Below are 21,064 nucleotides of genomic sequence, written 5' to 3' on the forward strand. Positions count from 1 at the left end.
CAATTTTTTTCTTATCTTTTACATAAATACGAACAGCTGAGGTTGTGGGCTAAAAATTTAGAAAAACAGGTCTAACCCTTTTTCATTTGACGACAAATAAATTTAGGAAAACGATTTGGTCATTATATGCACTTGAATCTAGCTATATCTTTGATACGTGATTAATACTTCAGCCATATTCTCTTCGCATCGACAATAAGCCAATCAAAGCAGAGTTTTTTTTACAAGTTCACTGACGCCACAATCTTCTATTTGAACTTTACAACTAATCACAGGACAACGCTTCCATGGCTAAATGCTGGATCTACTTTCACATACTATGAGAAAAACATAGCTGTGTATGAAGTACAGTCTGAACATCCTACGTGTCGGTTAAATTACCTACCTTTTTAGTAAAATACCATCCACGTGCAACGCTGAAGGAAGTTAATCCCAGCTTTTGATGCTTCACGAATGAAAACGGTTTTTTTCTAGCGCTATCTACTGAGCTTGTTTATATTCCAATGCAGCTCTGTTCAGATCAACTGCGACACGACTGTTTTCAAATACTGATAGTTGTGTCTAGAGTAGCTAAACACTTGGTCCTCCTTTTTATTAGCGTGTGCGCTTTTCTAGACTCGGCAGCTACTTTCGCCAAAGGGCCGTTCCGACCAGTTGGATGATTCTCCTCGAACCGTTTCATCAATCCTGCAAAAACCCCAACAGTTAGCTTGAGGTGCCCAAAATGAGGCAGCTACCCTCGCATTACAGATGCCCGCCTCAAACTACCGAGGTGGCGGAGCGACGGCTCTCAACAGTATCCGAACACACCAAAAAGCGCCGACAATAACCTGAAATCTGCGCTCATCAATCAAATAAAGAGGTCTTAATTTTTCCAAAGAATAATAAATAATATATAAATAATAAAGAGGTAATATATACAATTCAAGCCTTTGCCATCAGATATATGGCGAGAAACAAGTTCAGATCAAGACCGCCTCAAACAACTCTTTATATAACACTAATCGGGGTTTCACTATTCTTAATTCGTTGTCGAATAACTCATATTTACCTCAACGAATCGTGAAGCTTCATCTCTCCAGCGGGCCCACCTTTGCCGGCTAATGGACTGTTGGCAAGCGAGTCTTTGGGCCGAAATCTGTCTCGTAAAGAAGTGCACAAGCTTACCCATAGTGCTATCACAGCTTCGTTGATTTGTTATGTAGTGAAAAACAAATATAAACTTCAGTCTAATATTTAGCCAGAACACCCTACTCATATTCCTGTTTGACTATCGAACACTTCAGTTGTTTCCTTAAAAATTCAATGATTGCTAAGAGTCAAGCTTATATAATCAATACGTAATTGCTCATCTACTAACAATGGATCCGCCGCCTATGTCAACCCTCTTCGTTCTAGAATATATAAAAATGAACAAGCACCAGTGTTTGTCAACCATTTTAATATAGTGGATTTAACTTTTTTTTTGCATATTCTTCAAGTCAATGCAGCGCCCTGATTCTAATTTACTTTTGACGATTATTAGTAAATAAGCAGATTGAAAATATCATATTTTTTGCATACAGCATATGACATCAATTTGAGTATTATCATTTTTGTGAAATACATATGTGGCTTTGTTAGATCGAAGCTATACGATATGGCATTAACAACCTGGTTTTTATTCATAACAATGCACCTCATCTTGTATGTCTATTTCATGATATACTTTCAGAGTACGATCGACGTAATACTGTTTGCTAAGTACGCTTTCTCAAATTCGTCGTGGACTGCAATCAGCCATCGGCTCGATCGATACTCGATCACACGCAAAACCCACTATATAGACATATCGTCGCCGACAAACGCTCGTTCCTCCGAGTTCGAAGAGTATGCAGAAGTCTCAAAATGACAAGTCAAATGACTTGTTACTTACTGTGACCTTGTGTTAAGGGTCCGCGTCACCAGCGTTGCAAAGAAAGGGGCGAGATCGCTCTTCTGGCATAGCCATTATTATACAAATAATCATATGCTTTTTGGCTTATAAAATCGAGTGATTAATATCGAATATTACTATATTTGCTTTCGCTGGTATTAAACTTAGAAAGTTGAAATATTTTCAAGTTCTATATGTCACTGAAAATTTTTTTGCACATTTTTGCTGGAACGCATTGAACTGGCTGTAATAGGAAGGCTGCTAGTGCGTCTCAGTTGATTTTTCTATTCACCTCTTTACACTTTGTGCACAAATCTAATCGCCTTGTGACTTACGATGATATTAAAATCAACAAAAAGTGCGCTTTTCAGTCAGCAGTGGAAGAAGTCGAGCTACGCGAGAAGGCGATAATTTCACTGATAAAATATATTTTTTTACGGCATGGATGTCTCGATATAACGACGATATTTCCTTCATGACACCGTTTTTCCATCACGTGTTTGCTGGAAAGCCTTGGAAAGACACGGATCTTCAGTTCCTCGCACATACCGCAAACCTCTGGGAAGGACAACCTTATCGGAAGCATTTTAACGTAATTTAAATTTAACTCAAAATATGATGATGGGAATTATGATGTTGACACCTAACATTGAAAAACGTCGATTAGGTGAGATCTCTGTCCGTTTCAGACAGTGTATGTAAATCATAACAAAAATGAATCAAACCAAACAAACGATTTGAACCCCACTATGCAATTTTATAACAACATGTACGTGTATTCGTGTAACTAATGTGCATACCTTCATTCTGCATCCATTAGGCTTTTAAGTTCAACATTCGCAAGAGGAACTACAAACTACTATCGTTCGTAATGCTCGAGAGAATATTTAATGAGCATGGCTAATCTATCGATAACGATAATTTTGCATAAACAACGATTTCCTTGAGTCGCTTTGTTACGATCGCATGCATTCGAAAGCTATTTCGTCCATTAATTTTATTCAACATGCTTAACATGTAGTATACAACGTAACCTATACACGGTATGTCTGTGCAGATCTCATACAGTCAGCCTGTTTAGTTTAACTTACCCTTCCTTAGCTTCCTTCTAATTTTAGTTACTGTGCACTACAGCAAATGCTTAAAAGTTTGTTGTTTGATAAAGAAGTTCTACGGTTCTACAGTACAGTAGCGTTGGCGCATGTAACAAACTATTACTACCAGTAGTAATATTTTGATCGATTATTTCACTTGTTTTTATGTGGCAGGCATGGTCTACAGCCGCATCGTGAATCTGAATTCTCTTTGTACAGATTAGATCACGCTAAGACGGACGCGAGTTTACCTCGTAAGCAGGGTTTTAATACTGGCATCATGCTCATGGATTTCGACAGAATAAGTAATCCCAAAGCATATAATGATCTTCTAACTAAAACAAAGCTGCGTCAGTTAACGGAAAAATAACTATTTTTAGGCATCCTCGGCCGCCAAGACTTCTTTACACTCCTTAGTAAGCTATTTGCGAGGTCACCTACATCACAGATTTGCTAAATATAAAGAAATCAGCTCTTAACAATAGCGCTCGCTGCTCTCGTCACTTTCACCAGCTTAGCTGCAGGTGATATAGAAAACATACTGAGGCTTTTGTTTTCAACATGTTTAAAACAGGCAATTTTATTGTAGTATTTTGTAGAAAATAAACATTAATAGAAAACAATCTTGAGAAAACTTAACGAGCATGTCATTTGCCTTCAACAAACTTTCGATTTTCGATGAATTGCTTACGTCCTTATTATAGTCCAGTCGTCAATTACTTCATAAGTACCTCAAGCTTTAGATACTCCAAGCTGGAAATTGATACGGTAAATATGTTTTTCTCATTTTACGCGAGCGTTTTTTTGAAAGTAGAATACCCTGAAATGTTTTACCTTCTTGACTGCTTTTGGAATTATTAATTGGACACAGGTTACAATCCTATGTTTAAAAAAGGGTGTTTGCGGCGTACCACAAATGCACGAGTCCAGTCAGGGTATTATACCATGACAGCGGAGGTCATATCGTCCCACCTGAGCCCACAACTGCATCAGGATTGTCCAATGAAGTATAGAAATTATCCCATGGTTTACAATATGTTGAATAAAGAACACCCGTACATTATGCTAACTGCTGAATTCAACGAACTCCAAAAGAACTCGGTCATATTAAACGATGCTTGACCTCCAAGAACGATGTCAAGCTAATCAAAGTTTGTTACGTGCTATTCAACCGGATACAATGCACTGCAACTCATAATGGGACATTGCGTATGGAATACCACTCAAATGCAGCCTTCATCTTCTGCTGTTCAAAACCTGTCGGCAAGCCGAATATATAAATATAATGAGAGCTGTAAGTAGCATAAACATGCATATTTCATGATAAGCGTGTGTCTGTCTATTACCCCTTTCTGATTAATTTTATTAAACAAGGACCGGAAACCTTCTTGGGTGAGGCCATTTGGTCCTCAACATACGTGTATTCTAATCCTGTCTATGCCTGCTGATTATAATAGTTGACAGTTTGCGCCCACCGTGAACCTACAGTACATATATTCTTAGACTTTGTTTAGAACAGAAATAGAATGTTGTTTTGACTTAGAATAGAAAATACCTAAAATAACCAGTTGTTGATATCTGGTCATCGTCTCATTTCATTGAGAACATTATCTCGACTGCGCCAGGCAAAAATTTATCTTCTCCTCATTTCTGTCTTCAGAAAAAATAATATAACTTAAGTTTCATTCTAGGAAAACAGTATGCGACCAAACACTGCTCCGATCGTCACCACTGACAAATTATATTTCTTTAAACACTTTAAAGAGGTTACCAGGCTTTATGTATCTCAAACCTTAATCGTATAGGTCCTGGATCTCCAAGGATGACTGTATTGCTCATTTTTGTCGAAAGTCAATTTCACGAGCTACATATCTGACTGTTTAAATAACCATAATTTAATTTTGGAATCGTTCGTAATGATTAACTTGAGCAAGCAGCTGTTTCTTGCTACATATCTGACTGTTTAAATAACCATAATTTAATTTTGGAATCGTTCGTAATGATTAACTTGAGCAAGCAGCTGTTTCTTACATCTGACTGACCGTATTTTACAAAGACAACGGTAATAAGGTTATACACTGTCTGCATATTACAATCGTTGTGTATAGCTTCATATAGAAAATCTGCGATCGACATAAGCAGAAAAATGCAGATCCCGGCCAATTTATATGGCGGACACCTAAAATATGTTTGCACACATTAACTTTTAAGTACCATATGTTAGATACTTTTCAATTCCTCATGTTCGTAATATTCCTAAAATGTACAAAGCAATTTCATGTAATGTTTCGATTTGATTGCAAGCTGGCTATGTGTCAGTCTAAAAGGTTTTACAACCTATAATAATGCCACAGTCTCCTGTGAAGGGCGTGACCAAATATTGCGCTCATTTCATAGGAAACAAAGTCGATCTTACTGATTAAATTACATTCCTTTTTGTGCGGTAAATTAATTTGCTGTTTCAATCCATCCACCTTTTCTTTCCACATAAGGACGTACATAATATTATGGTTTATAGATTACCACTGTATTTTTTTTTGAGCCGACTGTCCCATATTACTTTTTGGATAATTTTCCTCCAGTTTTTTAGGGCTCTTTTACGGATTCGTTCGCGACGTTTCCGTCTGTCCTCGGTTTGTCTTTCGTACCACGCGGCTTCTAAAATCTCCTGATGCTCCACGCAAACAACGAACCTGAAAGAAGATGATGCCAGCTTAAAAGAACGCCAAGTTCTACTTCCTAAATATATGTATATAAAGCTAAGAAAACTCAAGCAGCTACAGGCAAGTTCCAGGATGTGACCAAAGCCGAAGGGGTGAGAGAGAAAAAGAGATACAGTTTTTAACCGAAATTATTTAACGACTGTTTAATATACATTTGTAAAGGCTCATTGGCTGAACGTAGGATCCGTATAATTATATCTAATAACAACTTATTAAGCCAATGTAGCAACTAAGGTAAAAGAAAATTTTATTATATTATTAACTCTGCATGCATTTTCACTAATCTACATTTACATTTTAGCCTTTTGATCTAATTGGTCATACTATATACCGCTTCGAGTACAAATAATAGTTAGATTAAGGCACACTCACCCTTCAATAACAGGATGGCAGCCACGGGCTACGCCTTCAAAGCCAACAACTGCTGGCACGCAGTCGATACCGAGTTCGTCAGCGATTCTATTTAAGCCAGGTAGCTTCAAGTGTACAGTACCCACAGGCAACATGTCATCATGGAACAACTCTACGTTACCAAACGCATTACGTGGTACCTTGCCATCTTTAGCGACCGGGGGCGTGTACGGTTCCGTTTGCCATTCACCGAATACCTCGAGTGGCAAATCTTTAATCATAACTTCGTTTCGTCGATCCCATTTGGGCCGAGCTTTTACCACGTTATAGGCTATTTCTCCTTCTTTTACTTGTCGCCCATGGCGATGCCACGTATCCTTTGACCGAAGCAGTTTAACACACTCGCGACGGTAGACAGGTTCCTTATTTACATAGCCAAGTATTTCAGCGTCACGCGGATATATGGCTTCAAATTTGAGTAGATGCCTTGCAAGAACGTATTTAGGATGGTTTTTGTACTCGGAAATAAATTTGGGTAGACCCCGCTTTTCTTGAAGGTTCGCGACCTCTTTTTGCTCCTCGATGTGATCTTCTGTATCATCTGCAGGTGCGTAATATGCCAGCGTCTTCTCCAAAAAGGCACTTTTAGGCCGCAATTTAGCTCCTTTACTTAGCCAGTTGTTGTGGTATTTAGGTGTTAGGTCCATCATGGCATTTTTGGCGTCGATACTAACAACATAGAGTACAGGCTGATCTAAATGAGCTCCCATTTCTTGAGGATCCTCTATGATCCGGTGCTCCTCAGTATCCATCGGTCTCCAACATCGTCGGTCACCAACGTACACCTCTGCAAAATAATCCAGTACACCTAAGGGTTCTCCGAGTAAATCCGTCTTTGATGTAAATTCAGCCTAAATTAGAAAGCAGTTTCAAATAACAGATGAAGATATTATGTACACATTACTATGAGCCCATGCATAAAGGAACCTCAAATATTAATTGCCAATTGTACAATGTAAGAATCATCTGAAATATATGCTCCTATGTGCCACGTTCTTTAATTCCAGTATCCAGATAGGATTAATGCATGATACATTGAAAATATTTACTAATCTATTCGATCGTAGACGTAGTAAAAATAGCTTCAAAAACGATAGGAACTAAACCTGTAGAACAGTTGGGCTTGTAGTAACTATTTCAATGAAATTATATATTCATTGCACTTCATGTACGTACTATTTCTCCATTCTTTCTCCTGAGGAGTGCAGGCTTATGTGTCATGGGCCGGTGCGAAAAACACAAACGTGTAGGGACGCCCATGGATCGCATTATCAAGACAATTCCAAGAAGATACACGACATTGCAGCTAGTCATTCGGTTCATGATTAAGACACGCAATTTTTCCTTAAGCGATTTGATCGAGAACGATTCTCCATCACCGGTAGGTTCTGTTAGCTCAAATGCTCTGCTACAGAATAGCAAGAGACTCTTCACAAAGTGGCTGTCAGCTCCACTAGCTGGTAGTGGTGATTGCAGAACAAGGTCTGCTGGCATACGGGATAGAGCCAAGGCTCTCAATGTATCATCTTGAATAATGGAATTGATATACCTCTGATATGCTAATAAGCAAAGCAAGTGAGTGTTGTGACCAAGATTTTGAACCACTTTGCGTCGGCGGTTAATAAGCCGCATCATTCTTTGTTCCATGTCAAGCCGCTTGGCATCTGGAATGAAATCATCGTTTTTTAGGATAACTGTCACGTTGTCTGGACGTTGGTAGTTTGGATCTCGAGCAGAGGCATTGTCTACAACTTCCCAATCGCCTTCATCTTCCTCATCGCACGATGAAGACTCATGATCATTTGCTTGAGTCCTTGGCTGTTGTTTTTTCTTTTTTGTCGCGGACTTTTTGTCAGGCGGTTTCCTGTGCTTAAGCTTACCGCTTGGCTCACTGCCCAACCCATTCTTCTCTTTAGAGTTTCCCGCAACCGAAGATAATAATTTTGCCTTGTCGCTTTTAGAAAACACTTTGTTCAGCTTTACCCCAGCGTTGGTATGTTCATCGTCGTCATCACTAGTATCGCTCATTTCAGCAACTTCTTCATGTTCCTTAAGCATTCTCATAATAAGAGCACGGTGAGCTTCCTCGCTTTTCGTGTCTTCGGTACATATCTTAGATGGGTCCGACATTTGTGGGATCTTCTGACCATGAGCGGATTCATACAGATCATCTTCACTTCCATCCATTTGGCGAGCGAGATGCAGAAGACGTTGTTCGTGCTCCAGTGAGGCTACTCCAAATGGGCCAGGCGATGCGTTTTTTGTAACATTACTGACAAGCGCAATCTCTTTATATTGATTTGGCCTTCGAGGCTTCGTAAAAACCTTTTTGAGCTGGGAAGATTTTTTAGACTGTTTAGATCCTTGCTTTTTTTTTATTTTCGGGTCTGCTTCGGCACTAGAACCAAACGCCTCTGACTTCAATCTGCCAAGCTCTTTCTCGTGAGAGTGTTTTAGTCGTTTCTTTTCACGGAAAGCATAGTCTTCGTCGAAGTCGTCAGGTAGGCTGCCATCTGAAGTGTACTCCTGTGACTCCTTACGTTGACGTAGCTGTCGCTTTTTTGATGTAGTAGGGAGTTCAGAAGGAGCGTACAATGCGGCCGTGTTCTTTTTTTTGGTCGTTTTCGACTTGTCTGCACTACCGGGCTTGCCGGGTTCTTCTTGCGATAACTTTTTGTTTGCATTCTTATTTCGAATGGGGAGCTCGCCTTCAGTTGTATCCCGAGTTCGGGGTACCCGATTTGTGGGTTTTTCGCCTGACTGCACTGACTTCTCTTCTTTTTCTGGGGCAACCCATTTTGATTGATGACGAGCTTTTTTTGGTGGACTTTCTGTCTTTGGAGAGCCTTCACGTCTCTTTGCATTTCGCCCATTTATTTCCGGAGTGATCACGACTTCGCCGTCACTTTTCACTTCATTCCTTTTCTTACCGCGACCCCCTAAAAGGAGTAAGAAATTTATTTTAATTTAGGTTATCATTTTCATGATACTTTCCTGCTGTATCCTTAGGGTAAACTGGAAATAAGCGAAATTATTATGTTGAAACTAATTATTAACGAAAACAGTATCGCAGCCAAATGTTTCACAGTGTGAATCCAGCTTTGTGTTTAGCATAACTGTCTGTTTACGTGAAAACATTGTTCGCGTGTTACTATTAGAAAAGGACTAATAATATTAACTAAACCTGTTTTAAATGTTAGTCTATGTGTATGATATATAATACGGTCAAAGCACACTTTGTTTTGAGCATTCTGTCCAGATTTTTTGCCTCATGATTTCAGTGCACCGATTGAAGCTATAGATACAGATAATTTTCCCCCATATACACGCAGCATAAAAACGTACAAACTGATTCAAGAAAATTATTTTGTACGTCTTTTCATAGAAAGGTAAGGAACGCTGTAAAGATGAACTAACATCAGCATAGATGTTCGATAACAAAGATAATTTTTCACTTATAATTTTAACTTTGTTAGATAAAAACCGATGGCATGGTTTACATAGATCGATGTTCAATATGAAATGGTAGGCTGTAAACATTGCAGAGTTTTATCGTTTGTATTGAACGTACTTTATTATTATTTATATTATTCTTCCCGAAATCTAAATAGAACTTTATTAAGCGAACAAAAACTATTGCTGTGTAATTGACTCTGCCCATTTTACACATCTTTCTTGCAGTCACAATTACTGATTACACTCACGTCGCATCACGTATTAGAATTCATCACAGGATAATTGGAATTTTTCACTGGAGTTCAGCCGAGTTTTTTCAGACCAGCACTAGGCTGGGCAACGTGACAATAATGAATTGGATATTTAAATTTGAGCATGACTATGCCCCGCGGAAGATACCATGGTAAAGCAGTTAGAAACGCAAAGTATACGTTCGCACACCCTAAAGACCTATTTAAAAGCGCTATTCACACCGCAAAATTTCTATATATAAGAATTTTGTCAATATCGGATAAACAATATCGGATCAACTCAGCGAGTCACAGATATTTATATCTGTACATGCCATAAGTCTACGCCCAAAAGATCTTACCTATTTTAGCTGCTGTTGCTCGAGGTTTACTCGTTCGAGACGAGGCCAGCAACGAGTTTTCGCCTTTTTTAGGACCTGCTGTAGTTGCAGCCATGAGATTTGTGCAGCAAACTGCTTTTGGCTCACAGGTTCTTTGTTTTCTTCCACAAGTATTCCTTAAGGTCGGCTATTTTTTGTAAAGTTGTTGATCTTTTCAGCTTGTACATGATGATGACAGGATCGATTCTCGAACCTACGCAGAAGCATAATAATGAAGCGGCCTTTATTTGGAGGGAACACTCAGTGTCAGTGGTCAAGCTTTCTACAGTGCACACTATCTCACTTGGCGACACCTCGAAGATTATGAACGCTAGCAAGTGAAGCCGGGAGCAGAAAGCATAGCCAGTCGGCACGCGGCTGTACCTGCTCGACTAAAATGAGCGAATGTCCAATGTTTATATTAACCGTATGGCGGGAAAATTAAAGAAAGAACAGCTGTTGTAGTCGATAGAGAATCGCCGATAGTGAGTTTAAGCCTATATATTGCTACGTTCATTCATAATGATTCGGGGCCATTTACTTTTAAATTATTAATTGTTTTTATAAAAAAAGATATTGTTCGGTGTCAAGAATAGGTAGTCGTCTTTGTGCTCGTTCATTAAACAATATCTTTCTAAGACACATAACGTTAAGCTATACTTGACATCAGTAGGTATGAAACTAACAACGACGTTAACTGCCACCAATCAATTACAATATTATTATCATTCTCACAATATAAGTGTTTATACATTATCCACACAAAGCCTGCATACGAAACAAAAGAGGTAAACAATACAGTTCTTTCCACCTACTACTAAATGTTCAATTAAGGAGTACAACTACTAAATAATTACTCAGTCGAGCGGAATTTATACGCCTTGATCGCATTACCAGATAAGAAAGATGCAATGACCATTGACAAATTTGATCCTTTAAGATATGCCAATGTTCACAAAAGGTACTTTATCACAGAGCATAGCAGTTTATGGCAACTCTGGCGTAATAAAAATAAATAGTAATTCTTTAAAAAAATACAATATAATCCACCTTAGTTTAATCTATTTCTTGGTTCAATAGATCATCGCTGCTTGATTTCCGTACAGGAATAGAGCTACGTATTGCAGCAATCTTCTGTTCACATCTGGATTGGGTTCTAAAAATACACATATTTAGAAATTACGAACCTCGTTCTCGAAAGCCAACCTGTCTATCCTAAAGTTTGCCTGATTACTGAGTTTAAAATTCTACCATAAATAATTATCCACGGCTAATAGTAATGGTGATACGGAGCGTAATACATTTGTCGGCTGTGTTGTTTAGTTAACTGAACTGCCCAGATGCGCTACGGATGCACAGACGGAACAGTTTTTTTTAGAAACAACCCTAGATGTGTGACCTACAAACACGACAGTACAATGCCTTAGTTCAGATGACATGTAGACACAACTATATATCCTTACTAGGTTCAGTTACGTTTACACACCAGCTAATATTTTTATATTCCGAATTAGCCATATTTGTCACTCTTTTTTATATATGACGAAAATACAGAAACTCATATAGTAGTACTCCATGTAGTCCTTAGGGTGCTCATGTTATACAGCTTAATGTAATAAGTTTTAAAAATGGCTTTTGCTTTCAATTGTCCCTAGAAAACGTAGCTCTGTGGCAGGTAAAGCAGAAGTAGGAAACTAACGTTGTGATTTAGGTTCGAACCCGGACAAAGACAGACAGACAGACAAACGGGACTTCGTTTCGTGCTGGCAGGAGCCAGCTGTCTCTCTGTCTGATGGAGCTATGCCTAACGACGATACCGGACGTAAAACTCGAAACATAGAGGCGACGACCTAATTAGTTTATTTCCTTCCAATTCGATAGTTGTCCAAATAGAAATATTTAGACGATCTGAGTGGCCTCTTCTCTTAAAATCCAGTCAGAAAAAATCTAGCAAGCCGAATCGCGTCGAATTTCTTAGATACATGCGTGTCTAAAACAATGGAATTTTAAAAGTGCTCATTTGTGCAACTATCACTCCTGTATTCAAGAAAAAAATGAAAAGAATCTTTAGTCTAGTGTGAAATATCTCTGATAAATATAAACGTTTAATACCAATCTGTTTGAAGTAGGTTTTTAGTTGACATTCTTAAAACCATCTTTTAAGTAAAACTACAAGTGATGACTTGAGTGCTTTCAAATATCCGTATAATCGATTAATTGTTAGCCCCGTAGACATTTTACGAATTTCTACTAGCTTAGTAAGTATCGCTAGCGATTTGAGTATATTATACAATGCCTGTTTTATGTACAAAACACCTTCTCTATCAAAAGTGTTCTGCTCGCAATAAGATGTGTACTATGCAACGAATCTGATTTACAATAAAAAGGGCTAATAAATTTTATTTAGCTACCAGTTTCCTGAATAGACTATTCGCTACAGCTTCGTAGCTCAACATTCAGCGGCTCATCGCATCTGTTAAGATGTTCTGCAATTAGTTACTTCCGGAGATTGCCACTACTCGTCTATTCCTAATAATTTTGAATAAAAAATATTCCTAATAATTTTGAATCAATCACCACCAGGGTTTATGCAACCTATGGGACTAAGTTAGTTACTTCAATGTTCTCACTTTGGAAATGGCTTTTGGCTGTGCTCTAAACATCCTAGTTAGTACAACACTTGATATTTCGTTGCCTCTTAATCGATACTTGAGCAGTTGCAACGTGAACCACATCCGTGTGGGTTATTTATTGTCATTCTCAATGAAGTTCGCAATTAGTGGCTTCATCGTCGAAATTTAGCCATGTTAGGGTGATTTCCTGAACCGGTCTCTATCCACTAAGGATGAAGATTACAGTATTCTTATTGGACAGCTCGTCTGGTAGTAGCTCATTAGAGACTTACTGATTCAAAGATGTTTTTTTTTACTTATCGCAGTTGATTGACACAGCCCAATTATGAAGACCCGTTTCGCGTTGTCCAGAGGAGACTATATAATTTGGGTGCATTTCGTTTATTGTCGTTAATGACAATGGTATTCTTTAAAAACTTTCACAACCAAAAACCTGTGAAAAAAATGTCAAAAAGCTGTGATGCTCTGCACACTTATGTATGTGAACATATTTCTTGCATTTATTTCAAGTTTGTTTGTCTAACAAAATGGCCTGATTGTCGATACCCTAGGCCTGACGCGATATACTATTTCAATTTTATATAATTTGCTGTTATGCCAACTTTGCTTGTCGGATATTTCATTTATTTATATATACCTTACACTATAATAAACTCACAGCCGTTTTCCTACCTTCAGTCAACTAAACTAACCTAAAATTATTTTAAATAAGTGACATAATGTTTAGTACTTGAGTTTGATATGCTTTGCTGACATGATTTTTGGCATAGCCTTAAGTAGCAACGTACGCCTGAATGAAATCTACTGAAGTGATACAATCTACAATGACTAATATATACACCTTGTAGTTACGCAAAATTTCCTTTATTATATTATAATGATCATGTACAGCTAGTCATAAAAAAAACACTATATTGATACAACGGATTTTTTACTTCATCGAAAAATAGTAACGTTTGAACGAATCCTGTCAGTCCTTGTTATTCACTATTTTGCTAGAATTTCGCCTATTACATTAGTAACTCTATCGTTGTGATAAATTAACCAACGGATGGCAATATTTAAAAAACAGCCGCACAAGACTCCTTAAGCAGATGGAACCGGGTTAGTAAAATAGCAAATCCGTGCTTCAAGAACACTTCAGTAGGTACTACCGCCTATAGCGACCTTTCTGTGCAATCAGGACCACAGCTACCTATAATCACGAACGAACTTCTAGGCGATAATGATGATAACGAAAATATAAAACTTCAAGTGATTTATCTCGCTGGCCAAACGACGGGCCGAGACAGTTGGTCTTAATATTGTTGCCTAAACTGCCCAATGATTATCCCCCGAAAGTAGCCGTGTCGCCTTTACTTGCCTGGTCTTTCCCAATTAAAAATGATCTCCTAATTGAAAATGGGACCCAATATAAATACAGTAAATATGTATATTATGTTTTTGGATGTGTAATGGGTGTGTATGTATATTGGTGTTACTTTGGACGCATCATTCCATTCAAATGACTATTACGACAGCTATGATTCAGCCACTGCGACATAGGGGAATCTGATTTTTGGCCATGCCCCTTGCCATTTTCGCCTTCTCTTTAATCTTTTCCGTAGCTTGATGCATCGCTTGTTGACTGGCTGTCATTGTTCCCAGGGGGCCCAAGGGAGCACTGTGGTTTTGACCCGCCAAGCGCAACTGCTCCAATACATGAATGAGTCCTTTTGTAGCTCGCTGCGTGCTCTTCTTAAACCTGCTTAGGCCGAATTCCGTTACAATTTTTGAAACTCTTGAGAGGCCGGACGAAACCCATGCTTGGCGCTCGCAGATGGTTCGCATATACGGACTTACTGGATCCGGCCGATAGACACATTTCTCTTCTATTTGCATGATATGAGTAAGGCCAATATTTCGCGTGTACGTCGTAATTGTCTGCAAAAGTATTGATATAAATTACATTAAGGAGATTAGAGCATTACAATTCGAGGCAGAACTAAGTAACAAAATCGACCTTACGATTCATCGCAGGCTTTCTGACAGAACAATTTTGTATAAATACACACTAATAGGTAAGTTTCGAAAAGCTTTTCATCTTCTGTTACAGTTTTTCGCTTAATTCCGTTTCAGGAGTTTTAGCTTTATTGTTACGAAGTAGCCGTTCTGATTACATTAATAAAGCTTACTATTGTATTATGCGTGTATATGATATCTAGTAGGGTAGATATCAGAATCACTGTTTATTCACTATGCAATAGTTTAGACTAAAAATGGACAAACATAATGTCATAGTGATTGACTAGCACAGTATAAAATATTGATTACAACGGAACGAATCATTAACGATCCGTCTCCAAAACTCACTCTCGAAATTGGATCAATAATACTTTCTTCCACAATGTTGGTCCTGGATGCTACTTCACCCACAATCATCTTTGCATAACTTGGTAACGTACCCTTCTTGACCAAAAGACGTTTCGTCACTAGCGAACCTGGAAACATTGTAAATAGATTGTAGCGGTCATCCTTTAAATATCTTCAGCAACAGGCAGGCGATATCGTTCTGAGTAAAGGAAGACTTCATACGAACCTTCCCGTGTGATATATCTCGAAATAGTATCCTCGGACAGCACGTGTTTTGCATTTGGGTTCGGGTAACGCTTCCAGAAGCCTCGACTGACGTCCTCCCAACTAAAGTTGAAAGAATCGCGAGTAGACATGAACTTGGTCATCCTCCTTCAATGAAACTGGAAGTACTTCTGGGATCACGGAGTCCGACTACGTAAAAGTAGAAAGCCAGTGACGAATGTACTCCAGGGTTCGCTTGGTCGGCGGTCTCAATCGTTAGGACGAGGGGTCGCCAGCTGAAAAATAAAAATAGACGAAATCTACTGAGTACAATATAATCTATCCATTCACTAAAATCACCTTGCTACAAACTGAGGGAGCTGGCCGAATTATTTATATTATCTGCAATTTGTTTAATTACTGTTTTATTAATGTATGTCGTATTTAGATAGACTTAGTCTGCGTATAGTACACATAAGCAGGTTTTTCTTACGAAAACAATCACTTCTTTTATAAAGAAAAACCGTCTAAATCTAACTCTAGAAATATCTTTAAAAAAGTATGTCCTAAGCATTTAACTCGTATAAACGCGTCAAGCAACTCTGATTCTTTACCGCTCAGTTCTTTTTTACGTACGTAATTAGTAGAACACTGTTCTCATTGTGTTCCTATAAAAGACTTACGGGACCCTGCGCACATGTACTCTAATATTCGTGTTGATTTCATCGCGCCGCGTAAATTTTGAAAAAAAAGAAAGGCTAATTTATTCTTCTTTCTAAGCAAAACAACAACAATAACGAATCGCGCCTACGTTAGCGTCAGGTCACCGTTATTAAAACAAACAACGATACGCAGATAAGCGGACGCGTTAAATGCTGCCTACAACACCGGCCTAATACTAGCCAGCCGCGATAAAATAGAAACAGTCTGTCGCGTATATAGGATTTTTTTTTAATATTAGTTACGTTATGGATAACGACAAAGTGACAAAGGATAGTAGGAGACGAAAACGTTGTGGTAATGTTATTTTACTATCGATACTAATCGCAGCCCTGCTGTAAATATTTGTCTCCATGAAACCTGACCTTGTGTTACTCACGAATCTAATCTTCACAAACAGTTAATGTTTACGGTGAACACCTCCACGATGAGGAAAAGTAAAGATGACTGAAACCTGTGATTTTTTTAGTTCTATACGATGGCGATGTATGGCAACACTTATGCTAAGGTATACCGGTGACTTTCTTTCGAAATGATACGCAAATCCTTGACAGAACGATATGAAATTGTTGTCACTTGAGACCTCAAGGCTAAAGCTAACATACAAGAAGTGATGAGCGGTTTTCGAAATAGGTTTCTCCGTTTATAATTAAAAATTGTATATGAAAGAAGTACTATTTTATTGTGTCGTATCAAACATGAATTTCCCATGAATTCGTGTTGGAGATAAACAACAAATAAAATATATGCACATTACTGTCACATTGTTTGGTTGTCCATCCTGAAACAAACCCGGCTTGCAAAATTGAATGAGTATTTTTATCGAGCCTGAAATACGGCTTTATCGACCACATCTTGTGTATATGATCGAATAATCAAATTTTATATCTACGAAAGCTAAAATATTAGGTTTCTAATAAGCAGTGATAATTAGTGAAACATCTTCAACAAAAGACAGATCACTAATGATAAAACTAGCCGGCGGAAAGCAGTATTTTCTGGTAGTCTAAGGGTGTTATTGTTGCACTCTAACTAGATGCAATGAAAAAGAGCTTGCACTGCATTGCAATAACGGTGAGTAATATGCAAAAATACTTATATACTGCAAAGGTCATACTACCATTTATTGTCGGCAGTAATCCGTCGAACATTTCAAGCGGTCCCTAAAGTTGTGTAATGTCTATTCAGCATATTTTCTAATCAAGTAGATCACGTTTGCTCATCAAGACAAGATAGCGACTGTGTAGGGTTGCTATATACTCGATAGCGTTTACATCATTGTACCATAAGTGAACAAGGCTAGGTTAGACTACCTTATAGGGGTTTAAAATTCTGTTCGGATCTAAGGTTTTCTTAATGTTTTTCATGAAGTTTAACCAATTAGCGCTTTTCTGCAGTGGCAAATATTTCTTTTTCAGCACCCCGATACCATGTTCAGCGCTAATGCTTCCTCCCATCCTTACAGTTTCCTCATAAACAAACGGCTCGATTCGTTCCAACAACTGATCACTATATGCATTAGCTGTTATATTCAAATGGACATTACCGTCCCCCATGTGGCCGAACACACAGATTCTCTTAGCTAGTCCTTCTACGCGAGACTCAAGTTTTTTTCCGAGGTCGAGATAATTTCTCAGAGGCACTGACATGTCATATTTGAAAACATAGCCATCTTTTTTAATCGATTCTGAAATCCGTTCCCTCCGTTGCCAAAGTTCAGCCACACTTCGCCCGTCGCTAGCGGCAACCCCATCGGTGACAACACCTTTGTCTATAATATGTTCGATAAAGCAGTTCAAGGAATTCTCAACCATGTCGCCGTCATTTCCCTGTACTTCAATCAGCACATAAAACGGATGAGGTTTACTCAAGGGATTGGTAAGTCCACTGTTCTCTTGGACACATTGCATACAAGAGTGGTCAAACATTTCGAGTGCAGAAAGAAATTCAGCTAGCCTGCTCTTTGACATCTTGTAGACGTCAAGAACACGCTCAAAGTTGTCGCATCCTAAAATGGCAACACTGTTGAACGCCGCTTGCTGTGGTAGTAACCATGCAATCCTTGTCACTATACCGAGAATACCCTCCGACCCTATAAACAGCTGTTTCATATCGATGCCGGTGTTGTCTTTGCGCATTTTACTTAGGCCGTTCAACACTGTCCCATCAGGTAGGACAGCCTCTAGGCCAAGGACTGATCCATGCAGTGAGCCATACTTAATTAACCGCACTCCTCCGGCATTGGTCGATATGTTACCGCCAATATGGCATGAGCCTTTAGCAGCCAAATCGAGTGGAGCAATTAAACCGTATGGGGCTACCTGCTCGTTGAGTGACTCCAACACCATGCCAGCGTCCACAACCGCAACGCCTGAAATGGGCAGGCGGTGGTCAGAAAGCGATGGTTCTATGATGAACTAATGCATAAATATACCATAGGCGAATGTAACTTTACAGACAGCCAACCATTGATAACGACTGGCTAAACGAGTAAAAGATTACGCGGTTAGACTTCGAACCAACTGATAAATGACTTTGATCAAATTAGAACTTCGATCCGTAGTATACTCAGTTACAAATGTGATTTCCCCCAAAGGAAACCATTCTTTAGAGACCAATAACTCACCAGTCAGATCATCAACCTCATGAAAATTGTCCATTCGACGAGTGGAGAGCACAATTTCATCAAAGACCGGTACACTGCCTCCTGCTAGGCCTGTATTGCCACCCTGTGGTACAACAGCGAGGTGGCGCTCGTTGCAATAGCGAAGGACCTCAGAAACTTCAGTCGCGTTTCGAGGAAATAACGCTACACGCGAGGAGCCTACAAGTAGGCGTTAACAGGAGACGTTAGCAGCTGTTTCAAAGATGGATAAACCGAGAGGAAATATGTCGAGACACCTAATTTGAAACCCACTAATTTGTAACTGGTATAACTTAAAGAAAGGTCTTTAATGTCTCCAAAAGTAAGAACTAAGAATGACGCTAAAACCTAATTTATAAAAAACTAGCTCGCTGTTATTTAAGCTCACGAGAGTAGTCGTGACATTTACGTCACCTTGGCATGTGTTGAGCCAGTCTACGTTATACGCGCGGAGATCATCAGGAGCAGTAAGCACCCCGCTAGCTCCCAAAAGTCGTTCGAACACGGCAACGTCATTCTCCTTTAATATACCAAATGAGCCCCTTGTTTCTGCCACGCGAGTTCGCCAAGTAAAGGAGGTGCTCAGGCACCTTCGACTAATTTGCCAAATTTTCGTACCCATTTTAAAGGATGTCCACGCTTGACCTGCATTAGCAAAAACAAGTGCGCTAACAGCAAACATAACAAAATACCCCTAGAATCGCAAACACTGCCAAACCGCACACTTAGCCATAAACTATCATATGATTATCACTATGCATACAGAAATAGCCTTACCATGATTTTATAGTAGAGCTTAGTGAATAGGATCTGCGACAACTGCGTTTTAAACGGACATGATTTCCAAGAACAATGATCAAGATATTTACTGGAAACCAGCGTTTTTGACGTCGTACCTAAGCAAAGTTCACTTGATAAAAATATCCTTGGCCACGAGAATGACTTATGGAATAACGATTCGCTATTATGGTTTGTTACGTTGTTCAGTCGTTTATCAACAGCACGATTCAGATGTAGGCTGATGGAATTGACGGGATTAACTAAGATGATATCCTATTATTGAATGACGGCAATTGCAAAGAAATAACCACTGATTTTTCACCAAGTACAAAAAAATGTCATCGAGTTACATAAATAATTAATAATAATAATAAATAAATAATGTGAAATAATTTATTTCACATCGGATTATTCCAATCTGTAGATAAAATTATTCGGATCTTTACGTTTATATATTAATGGAGTCAAATAAGCCATATATATAAAATAATATTTCATTTACCAACGATGAAATAAATAAATCAAACGCAATATTGCTAAAAAAAACCGTTGAATTTTTAATCGACTTTGTTAAGCATCAAAATTAAACTTTTTTTTTATCCAGTATTTGGAAACTCTTCCTATACGACATTACTGCTTAACTGCGACTATTCGCTACACCTAGCTTTAGAATCTGCTATCATTTAATGATCAACGGACAGACACGTACGTTATCTTACAGAAATAAACATCAGTCAACGGATAGAAGATCACACAAAGCTTCAGATCTGAATAAATTTCATTTTAAATAATAACTGCACATTGCTTAGTGAAGTTTCTTACGAAATTTGCTCGTGACAATAAGACTTCCGTACCTTTTTCCTAGAGAAACGTCCGGTACGCGTTTCGATCCGCAGCACGTTGCTACCACACTCAATATTGCTTCACCGCTTAAAATCACGCACAGCTGAAGGGCACACGTTATATACAAAGGCTTCTATACCGTCCCTTCGGACCGTCCAACGCAGCCAGAATACTAACGAACCGCATAGAAGCTTATATCCCCAAATTATTTTTTACTATAGAATGGCGATGTGGTAGAAAATAAATGATCAAACAGTGCAATGGAACAATGTTTATTCATCTATAAAGCGGATTCGGTTTATTTTAGGAAACTAAGTATGAATTTTGCATCAGAACCGCTAATGCTACGGTTATCTTTTCTGGTATTAGCATTTGCTTTTGAAAGTGAACAATACACTATGGAATTACTTCACTAATTAATTATTTTCACATTGGCTAATTAACGCGCGAATACATGCAATATGTATTAACAATGATGACTAGGTTATTGTGTGATTATTCAATATTTACCACTATATATTTACGGCAGGAAATTTTAAAGTACATTACGCAAAAGACCACAGATGTGCGACCAAAACAGAAAATCCTACCCTAAATAAATATAATATAACGCTACGACAAACTTCAGTTCAGTCGAATAACTTTGAAAACAAGTTCCCTGGCCACTCTTGAAGTGAGG

General features: G+C 38.5%; 3 protein-coding genes across 3 annotated transcripts; all 3 read right to left on the reverse strand.

Annotated features, from left to right (window-relative positions):
- Positions 1-4,343: 4,343 nt before the first annotated feature.
- On the reverse strand, positions 4,344-10,622 carry Xpc (DNA repair protein complementing XP-C cells homolog). The gene is made up of 4 exons (XM_022808225.2): positions 10,192-10,622; positions 7,320-9,082; positions 6,105-6,994; positions 4,344-5,702 (listed from the first exon to the last, which is right to left on the reverse strand). The coding sequence occupies exons 1-4, from the start codon at positions 10,283-10,285 to the stop codon at positions 5,522-5,524; spliced, it is 2,928 nt and encodes a 975-aa protein (XP_022663960.1). The 5' UTR covers positions 10,286-10,622; the 3' UTR covers positions 4,344-5,521.
- A 3,062-nt stretch (positions 10,623-13,684) lies between these two features.
- prel (preli-like) lies at positions 13,685-19,907 on the reverse strand. Its single transcript, XM_022807880.2, has 4 exons — positions 19,540-19,907; positions 15,421-15,694; positions 15,195-15,322; positions 13,685-14,765 (listed from the first exon to the last, which is right to left on the reverse strand). Exons 2-4 carry the CDS (start codon positions 15,560-15,562, stop codon positions 14,370-14,372), a joined length of 666 nt encoding a protein of 221 aa, XP_022663615.1. The 5' UTR covers positions 15,563-15,694; positions 19,540-19,907; the 3' UTR covers positions 13,685-14,369.
- D2hgdh (D-2-hydroxyglutaric acid dehydrogenase) lies at positions 16,775-20,555 on the reverse strand. The gene is made up of 4 exons (XM_022807875.2): positions 20,397-20,555; positions 19,177-19,407; positions 18,745-18,942; positions 16,775-18,489 (listed from the first exon to the last, which is right to left on the reverse strand). Exons 2-4 carry the CDS (start codon positions 19,382-19,384, stop codon positions 17,423-17,425), a joined length of 1,473 nt encoding a protein of 490 aa, XP_022663610.1. The 5' UTR covers positions 19,385-19,407; positions 20,397-20,555; the 3' UTR covers positions 16,775-17,422.
- Positions 20,556-21,064: the final 509 nt, after the last annotated feature.

This window comes from Varroa destructor, unplaced genomic scaffold, assembly GCF_002443255.2.
Source record: "Varroa destructor unplaced genomic scaffold, Vdes_3.0 BEIS01000005.1, whole genome shotgun sequence".
Classification (NCBI taxonomy): Eukaryota; Metazoa; Arthropoda; class Arachnida; order Mesostigmata; family Varroidae; genus Varroa; species Varroa destructor.

Excerpts from the sequence above, each read along its gene's own strand:
- Xpc (XM_022808225.2), bottom strand. The coding sequence starts at position 10,285 with ATGGCTGCAACTACAGCAGGTCCTAAAAAAGGCGAAAACTCGTTGCTG. Across the intron at positions 9,083-10,191 it reads AGCAACAGCAGCTAAAATAG|GGGGTCGCGGTAAGAAAAGG; the intron begins GTAAGATCTTTT and ends TACTCCTTTTAG. Across the intron at positions 5,703-6,104 it reads TGCCATCCTGTTATTGAAGG|GTTCGTTGTTTGCGTGGAGC; the intron begins GTGAGTGTGCCT and ends ATCTTCTTTCAG.
- prel (XM_022807880.2), bottom strand. The coding sequence starts at position 15,562 with ATGACCAAGTTCATGTCTACTCGCGATTCTTTCAACTTTAGTTGGGAG. Across the intron at positions 15,323-15,420 it reads GAGATATATCACACGGGAAG|GTTCGCTAGTGACGAAACGT; the intron begins GTTCGTATGAAG and ends CAATGTTTCCAG. Across the intron at positions 14,766-15,194 it reads TTATTGATCCAATTTCGAGA|ACAATTACGACGTACACGCG; the intron begins GTGAGTTTTGGA and ends ATACTTTTGCAG.
- D2hgdh (XM_022807875.2), bottom strand. The coding sequence starts at position 19,384 with ATGGGTACGAAAATTTGGCAAATTAGTCGAAGGTGCCTGAGCACCTCC. Across the intron at positions 18,943-19,176 it reads CTGGCTCAACACATGCCAAG|GCTCCTCGCGTGTAGCGTTA; the intron begins GTGACGTAAATG and ends GCCTACTTGTAG. Across the intron at positions 18,490-18,744 it reads TGAGGTTGATGATCTGACTG|GCGTTGCGGTTGTGGACGCT; the intron begins GTGAGTTATTGG and ends TGCCCATTTCAG.